At 43.5% G+C, this 9,179-nt stretch overlaps 1 protein-coding gene and 1 non-coding gene across 2 annotated transcripts; both read left to right on the forward strand.

Moving 5' to 3' along the window:
* Positions 1-3,488: 3,488 nt before the first annotated feature.
* On the forward strand, positions 3,489-6,693 carry LOC6540613 (zinc finger protein Noc). Its single transcript, XM_001968855.3, has 2 exons — positions 3,489-4,025; positions 4,397-6,693. The coding sequence occupies exons 1-2, from the start codon at positions 3,936-3,938 to the stop codon at positions 5,918-5,920; spliced, it is 1,614 nt and encodes a 537-aa protein (XP_001968891.1). The 5' UTR covers positions 3,489-3,935; the 3' UTR covers positions 5,921-6,693.
* Positions 6,694-8,623: 1,930 nt separating this feature from the next.
* Trnap-agg lies at positions 8,624-8,695 on the forward strand. Its single transcript has one exon. It is a non-coding gene; the product is annotated as a tRNA-Pro (tRNA).
* The last annotated feature ends 484 nt before the right edge of the window (positions 8,696-9,179 follow it).

A 9,179-nucleotide genomic window follows, 5' to 3' on the forward strand; every position in this document is an offset into this window, starting at 1 on the left:
GTGTACGTCCATTGTTCCAATCTTTTTAGAGGGCAGCATTGCGAACGATTAATTTGCAGTATTAATCCAGCAAGCGATGATACACAGGGGGTGTTGCAAGCACAACCCGCAAAAAGAATCCCCTTTTTTTGGTGCATTACCGTAAAATTTCAATGTCACCATTATTCTCCATCCTTTTGGGCAACTATTACGAGATAAATCGTTCTCGATAAATTATCGACAGGCAGCAGGCAGCAACTTCAGCTGGGAAGTCGCAGCGGGGCACCCTCTGCATCCCCCTGCCCCTTTCATAGATTCCGGGATACATTTTTTAGGGATACGTCGCTCGCTTAGTTCTATTGAATTTATTGCAGTTTGTTTTTCAATTTTTTAAATGCCATTCTCGCCCTTCCGCGTTGCGCAGTGAGTTATTGTCTAGCTGCATGGCATTCAAATCGGAAGTAATTATGGTGCAACATAGGCGATATGGGGAAAATGGCTGAATGGCTTATCAAGCGTAAATAATTTGGGAATCACTTATGAATGAGCCCGATATTTGTATAAAATAAGGTAAAAAGCAAATAGTACAAGAGCAAAGTAAATCAAAGACCAATTTAGATAGAGAACGCTAAGATGAAACAAGAATCTATAAAGTAATTAACTTTGTGGCATTATAATTCATATATTCCCATACCAAAGAGGGTAAAATATGCTGGCCAAGATAGCTGTTTTAAGGGATCTGCAGCGGGCAAAATAAAAATAAAGCAATTATCTTGGGTCGGTGGGGTGTTCTTCTTTGTGCGTGTAAGTCAACTGAAAATCCGCAGACAGTTAAACGACTTTCCCTCACCAGTGGCAACCACTTCACGGATATATATACCTTCATATTGCCGGAGATAATGTCAAATTTATTGCAGTATTTTTCGCTCCTTTTTGCCCGCCAGTTGCTCTGCATGCGTGCCACCCACTCTTGCCGCAGGCGAACCACCCACCACCCACCACCCACTGGTGTGCATAAATCAAAAGGTAAATGGCTGCATTTTTATGACTGCGCCGCCATCGTCGTCGTTCATCGTCGTTCGCCTTTTGCGCTGCTTCGCTTTTATCACACAAACATTTCTGTGATAATAAATGCCATAAAAATGAAGAAATATGTGGTTAATTTTATGTGCTGCCTCTGTTGTTCCTGCTCTTGTTGTTGCTGTTGTTGTTGCTGTTGTTGTTGTTGTGGCATCCAGCACACTTCCTTTTTATATTCCTCATATAAATGTTTTCGCGGCTACCAATTTCTCCCACTACACTTGGATATCTCTCGACGCTTTCCTTTACGACTTTGGCGAAGATATCGCGAGTATTCGAATTCGGGACTCCTCATTACAAGTGATATGCAAGTAATATAAAACAGAGCATTCTGAGTTTCAAAGAGCTCTGTGGCTAATTAAGCAACTTTCTCCCTATGCAGTATATATTATTTTATAATATATAAATGTAAGTGAAGTTATCAACGCTGAAATGCTGCAGGGTGAGCATTAGTCTGAAGGCAAATCGCTTTAGTCACGGTATCAAGGTGTTCCGCACTTCCGCTTGGCAATTCCTTTGGCTACGTGTAATTTATAATATTTTTGTATTATTTATATGACACCCCCGACCGCCGGCTTGAACTTACCTTCGGCCCACTGCCGCAATTTGCTAGTAAATAATTCACATACAGGAGCAGCGAATTTATGACGCTGACAAAGTGGCCATAAAAAATAACAAATAATAAGGGAAATGCTGTGGAACGTGTGCGTAAACTCTCCAACTCTCTACCATTATACTTATGTATATATATATTGTATATACATTATTTTGGCAACACTTTTTGCGCTTTGTTGCACGCAAAACCGCAAATTATGTCTAAGCCGTATCGTAAAGTATCGCAGCACGCTCTTAACTAATAAATCCATCATTTCGCCGAAGGCCGAGAGTTTTTCCTCTACCTGTTTTACCCTCGAAGGTATTTGGCTGCCGGGTTTCGGCTTAGGGATTCCCAGCGAAAAACGTCTAAACACTGTAAATCGGGATTAAAAGTGTCGCTTCTGGGTTTTCGGCTTATCGCCCATATTTACACAGATTTTAATTTACTTGCCAGGGGCTTTGAAGGGTTCTTATAACCCGGCTTGGTGATTAGGTAACATCTACCAACGGCCAGATATTCAAAAATCCCCTCGGGGCTTGAGTTAAACATCTTGATGCATCGTATTGTGGTAAAACCATCAGATTTGGTTCGGATCCCTTAGGTATTTTAATATCGATTAGGTAAAGAGAGCAGAAAGATCGGTCCCAAAGTGATTTAAATAATATGTTCTTAATAATCTTTAATAATATTAAATATAACCCAGCCTCGTTTTGCAATTGAAGACGCATTTGAGTAAGTATCTTAAAATCCGGCAACGCGATTAACGATTTATAAGGTGCGTGCGAATCTCAAATAAATAAGCTAGTCAAGTGCTAACTGGAAAACTCAATCCAATTGTAGAGCGATTAAAAATGCAGCGGAGTTATCCAAACCATTAAACTATTACCAACTCTCTGAGTGCAACATGCCACAACACACATTCGCTTGTTTGATATGTGCAGATTAATTACACACACACACAACGAGAAAGGAGGGAAAATTGCTTGGAAAAACTTTTCGACGCGACAACAAAACAACGATTTCCACTTAAACAGCAAAACAGGAGCCACAAAAAAAGACGAGGGAAAACCAACCGCAGAAGTTAATCGAAAAACGCTAAACAAAGGCCACAACAACAGCTGTGTAAGTGAGTGGGTCAGAGGGAGAGGGGTGGCGTGCGAGAGCGGGAGAGCGACAAACAAATTAATTTTTATATGACATTAAAACGAGCGAAGCGAGGCGATGGAAATGGTTGAAGAGTGTGTTTAAGTGTTGAGTGGTTTGCTTTTCCGAGCAACAAATCTCGGTGCCAAGACAATGAGGCCTCTGCCGCGCCGCTGCCACCGCCGCTGCCGTCGCCGTCACCGCCGCCGCCACCGCGCTGCTGCTGCTGACAGCCCCATCAAGAAAAAGTTCCCCCAGAGAGACAAAGAGAGGGAGAGTGAGCGTGACATATGTGCCAAGATAAAATTAATGTGCCCCCCGCTCAAACGCCAAAGCAGCAACAACAACTCAGTGCCACTGAGCGGCGCTCTCAGCGCTCAACTGTTGCTCTCTCGACGAGTGTTGCCGTGGTGCAGCCATATGATTATGATTATGCATCGAGCCAAGTCAGAGAGAGAGAGAGAGAGAGAGAGAGAGAGAGAGTCGAGAGAGCGAAAACCTGTCTTGGCTACCATTGCAGGGCGCATGCGATTGTGATTGGGCAAAAAGTACGCCATATTTGAAAATTACGCAGAGTGCATCTCGCTCGCATACAGCAGGCGGCGCTGCTCTAACGCAGGCAGCAAGCCGAAGTGTGCAGCGCTGCTCGCCGGAGAGAGCTCTCTCGCGTGAGAACGAACGCTTCGCTGCGAGGGCAGCTACACTCGCGGCCGCTGTCGTTGAATTCAATTCGAGTTTAGACTTCGCAGCGTTCAGACGTGTTCGGAAAACCTGAAAACCATTCGAGTGACAAGAGAATATAGCCAACAAAAATAATAAGAAACCCCAGTCAACTGCGGTCACCGATCGAGAGTGTTTCGTTACGAGTGAAAAAAAAAAAAAAGTGAAATCAGAGCCAAAACATAAAACGCTTGGCCAGCAAATTGATAAAGTGCTACACAGGCCAGAGATAAATTCTCTGCTGAAAACTACAAGTGATAAATCGACGATTTTCTTTTTGGATTAACCAACGCATCAGTTTGCCGACGCATTTCTGTGGATTAACCTCATCGTCGCCGAAGCAAAGCTACGCATTTGTAGCCTTGTCTCGCAACTCACGTGGATTACCCTCGAGAAAGCACACTAAGCAACTGAAATGGTTGTCTTGGAAGGAGGCGGCGGCGTTGTTACCATTGGTAACAACCAGTACCTTCAACCGGATTATCTGGCCCCATTGCCCACGACGGTTAGTATTGACTAAATCCACTTTACGAAGGCCGTAAAGCAAATGAGTTCTTAAATAACTGAATTCGGATGGTTCAGAAGGCGCTGTATAATTTACAAAGATTTTAAAAAGTAAAAATGCTATGGGCGCAGTACAAAGATTTTGTAAAGTAAAAATGTTATAGGCGCAGCATAATTCTACAAAGATTTTGAAAAGTAAAAATGTTATAGGCGCAGCATAATTCTACAAAGATTTTGAAAAGTAAAAATATTGATTGCGCAGTATAATCAACAAAGATTGTAAAAAGTGAAAATGTTGCAAAATTTCCCAAAAAAAAATTGAATAGCAAAAAACTTAATTCCAACTCTACACTTTCATTTCATTCATAACAGATGGACGCCAAAAAGAGTCCCTTGGCTCTGCTCGCACAGACTTGCTCCCAAATTGGAGCGGATTCGTCGGCGGTGAAACCGCTGCTGGCGATGGACAAGAACAAGACCAAGCCCGGAGCCTGCTCCTCGTCATCGAACTCATCGAGTTCCTCGAGCAGCGCCGAGATCTCGGCAGCCAAGTCGCCCTCCGGCCAGGCCAAATCGCCCAAGTCGAGCACACCCATCAGCTCGACGGCAACCAGCACAAGTCTGGGTAATACCAGCACCGGCGAAATCAAACTGGCCTTCAAGCCGTACGAGACCAATGTGCTGAGCCATCAAAACCAGAACTCCTTCAAGAGCAGCTCCTCTCTGGAGGCGGAGCCCACGCGTCCCAGCTCCAAGAACTCCTCGTCCGCCCAGGAGCGAGTGCCATCGCGCAGCAAATCCAATGCCACGCCCACAGATGGCGGCAAGGCGGAGCTCTCCGCGCACGATTCCACATCCAGCCGGAAGACCGTCTCACCGTCGGGATCATCGCAGCGCGGCGCCAGTCCCATTGTGCGCTCCGGCATGGAGGTGCTGAACAATGCCAACGGTACCGCCCAGCATCCCAAGGAGATGAGCAGCATGGCAGCGGCGGCAGCAGCAGCGGCAGCGGCCTACAAGGCCGCCGGACCCTATGGCCTGAATCCCCTGTCCGCCCTGTGCTGCCCGCCCGGCATGGAGCAGCATGCCAATCCCGCTTTCCGGCCACCGTTTGCCGGTGGATTCTCACACCATCACGCCGCCATGCTGGCGGTGGCCGCCAATGGCGTGTATCCAGGAGGAGCACCCGGCGGCGGACCAGCCGGACAGCCCAATCCGTACATCAGTTACCAGCGCATCAAGACACCAGCTGGCGGCGAGGCCATAGTGCCCGTTTGCAAGGATCCCTACTGCCAGGGCTGTCCCTACTCGGCGCACACGCAACAAATGCTAATGGGCGCACCCTGCCCCGCCGGATGCACCCAGTGCGAGCATCAGAAATACGGCCTGGCCATGGCCAGTGCCGCCGGACTGCCACCAGCACATCCGTACTCCCAGGCGGCGGCCGCGGCTGCGGCAAACGCGGCGGCAGCCCGTTCCGCACCCTACGTGTGCAGTTGGGTGGTGGGCGATGCCTACTGCGGCAAGCGGTTCCAGACCTCCGACGAGCTCTTCTCCCACCTGCGCACCCACACGGGCAATCTCTCCGATCCGGCGGCTGCTGCGGCGGCTCTGGCACAATCGCAGGCCCAGTCCCTGCTGGGAACCCTATTCCCGCCATCGGCCCTGCGGGCTGGCTATCCCACGCCACCACTGAGCCCCATGTCGGCGGCTGCGGCAGCGGCGAGGTATCATCCCTACGCCAAGCCACCGCCGGGCGCCATGGGCGGAGGACCTTCGCCCTTTGGAGCCGCTGGAGCCTTCAATCCTGCCGCAGCGGCTGCGGCAGCTGCTCTGGGACCCTACTACTCGCCATACGCCATGTACGGCCAGCGGATGGGTGCAGCTCATCAGTGAAGTGACTCTCACAAAAGTTAGATACCAAAAAAAACGGAAAAAGAGGGGATTACATTGAGGAGACAACCAGAGATATATAGAATGAAACCATTTCCAAACCCTGTTTGAGATAATTTCAAAGAAAACAAAAGAAAAGTTAGGAAAACACAAAACGATTGCAAAGGCTGACACATCTCTGGCTTTTGCGCTATACTGTGATACTAAACCGTAGTTTAAAGAGCGCTAGTTACACTTAAGTTTCGCAAACAGAAAATAATCAACCACCTAAAGAACAGTAGCAGCCGCAAAAATAGCAGGATCACTCGTCTATCAACGTAATTGTCTACATTGTTAGGTAAAAGAAGGAAGATGAAGTGCAGCCAACACGAAGTTCACTCTTATTATTTGTTCTCAAAGTGCAACCAAAGTTTTTTAAGTCTTAGCCAGAACGCATTCTACAACTTCCAATTTTGTTAACGAAGAACCCATTGCTGAGATGTTCAAACATTGTTTTAGTTTAACTTCGCTTTAAGTTCTATTAACTATTATTACGATTATCAAGCAAGCATACAACCAACAATTGAAGTAATGTTTTTTAAGTCAACTTATATGTAAAGTAAGCGTAATAAATATTTGTAATACCAACCAATCAGAGATAAAAAATTACAAAAAAACTATTAATAATTACGAAAAATAAAAATGAATATTTCATATAATTATGTACTGTGTGTAAATTCTATAATATAAAACTAGATTTGCTATTTACTCCTTGATGTACGCAAACCACAATACGATCTACACAAGAAGCCACGGAATATCAAACAAAAGTAACTTAAACTACATGCAACACATTCGTATAAAACTGAGAAATATACAAGAAAAAACAATTTTTAGAAGCATAAACCACAAATCTTTTCATTCGAAACAAACTCTCTTACAGCTGGAACACTTTTCTTTGGGCCATCATTTCGCTTCGGTTATTCGCGTTGCTTGGCTGGCTCACTTTTGGGTCATAAATATTGCTGATAATGCTCCGATCGGTTTTCCAATATATTTACATAAGGCTGAGTGGTCGATTCCGGAAACCATATCATTCTCTTAATTTTATAGTGGTTAGTTGGAAATGCTTAAGGAGTATATATTTTCTGAGAACTGAACTGCTTTCAGCAAGTATTATTCATATTAAATGGAACGTTCTAGGGAAAAATGTATAAATGTATTCTTTTGAAATATTTTAATTGGTATTGCTTTTAAAATTGAATAACAATGCATTCCGAATTTCGTATCAATGAATTCTTGATCTCTTCAAATATGTTATGCACTTAAAAAATCTGGTTTTCACCATCTCGTTCAACTCGCTTGAAATTCAAATTAGTTCTATTTATTTGCATTGCTTGTTGCATTTTAAGCGCACTCAATTTGTATGCAGCGATTCGAATTCAGCCCAAAAAATCGAATCAAAAGCAAATTTCAATTTCATGAGTGGTGGGGGAAATAACTCGATTGGGCAAGCCTTAATAAAACAGTCGCCACAGTCGGCAACAGGCATAAAACACCCAGGCTGAAAATTAAAAATCAATAAAAATCACATTTGTACCAACAATGTGTATAAAAAATCAATTGCCATTCAATGAGCGACTCGAATGCATATATAGATGAATATGTAGGTACATATAAAAATAAATTTGCTGACAAAGCGACATGACGAACATTATTCACAGACAATATGCTTCAGAAATATGAAAATCTGACAACTCAAAGTTAAGCAACAATCAGGCAAAGCAACAATGAAAATCAATGGCGATATTTCGAGTGTATCTCATAAATAAATTAATTGTGACAATATTCAATTGATTTGATTTGAAATTATCGCATTCAGCTGTCAAGCGATCAACGACAACGACAACGTTTTTTCAATTGTTTCAATTTCCAGCGGATTCTTTCAATGTCCGTTTTCATTTCCCCCTTCAATCCACTTGAATGTTGTTTCTGATTTGATTTTGATTCGTTGCGAGCACAGCCGTTTGGCCCCAATACGAATGTGAGAATATGCTTTTCCGCAGGGTCGGGTTCGAAAAAACCGGGTAGACTTATCAATACTCAGCAATCAGTGTTGGCAAATGAAGTGGCGAAGTGCGAGTTCTTGATGTCAGATTGCCGAGCGATTTCAATATTGTGGGGCCTTTCGAGTTGGATACAATCGAAGAGTTGCAGGCCCCAATGGTATTGTGTATAAATAATGAAAAGTTAATCTCTATGATGCAATCGTATAAAACCGTAGAATATGCAAATAATATTATTTGATAGCCTTAGTCTATAACATTTTATTTCACCCCGCTTTTCCCATTAACTGAGGATTATTAATCAAGATTTGATTCCGTTGTTAGACTTGTAAGACTTATTGTTGCTGTCGCGCCGAATCGAATTTATTTACATGCCACGCATTTCTTTGTTTTGACCTGCTGTCCATGTTAAACAATCTGTTTTGGATGTCAACACTCGGGCGGCGCCTCCGAACGGCAGCCATAAAAGCAAAATCAACTTGAAAGGCAGCAAAAGCAGCGGAGCGCCAAACCCAAAAACCAACTCAACAACAAACTCAGCAACTTTTTGTTAAAAATAGTAGGTCTCTGAATGGAGACCAAATAGTTCCAACTCTTTCGTTTCTCGCCAAGAGATCTTGCGACGGACTGAAGTTGGCCGCTTGCCGTCCGTCGTTCACCTGGCTCGTTGGTCTAGGGGTATGATTTCCGCTTAGGGTGCGGGAGGTCCCGGGTTCAAATCCCGGACGAGCCCAAGTCAAATCACTTTTTTTAGCTTATTTTTTTTTTTTTAGTTTAATAGTTCATCTGTTTATTTTACGCGGTATTTGCAGAGTCAACGGGCATGCTAGGTTCCTTGAAATACATGTTACAGGTGGACGAAAGCGTTTCAGAATGAAGTATTGGTATCCAAATTAAAAAAAAAAAGATTTTTTTTTTTTTTTTTTTTGTATTTTAAGAGAATTTAAACGTAACGATAGTAACGTGTATATTTAAAAATGGAACAAGATTTAGTGATAAAGTGAAGATTTATGCATTCCTCAGTAATTTATTTAAACAAAAAACAATGGAATAAGCTAATATCTTACTATAGGTCCTATTATACATGAGACTTTTTCAAAGAAAAATATGTGGAATGGAGTAACATTCTAAAACAACTCTTTCTTCCATCGATTCATCGCTGCATTTCGAGCCTTCAATATGAGCTATCAGAAGTTGAGTCATAATTATTAATACTC

The sequence above is a fragment of the Drosophila erecta genome, unplaced genomic scaffold, assembly GCF_003286155.1.
Source record: "Drosophila erecta strain 14021-0224.00,06,07 unplaced genomic scaffold, DereRS2 tig00000055-arrow-pilon, whole genome shotgun sequence".
NCBI lineage: Eukaryota > Metazoa > Arthropoda > Insecta > Diptera > Drosophilidae > Drosophila > Drosophila erecta.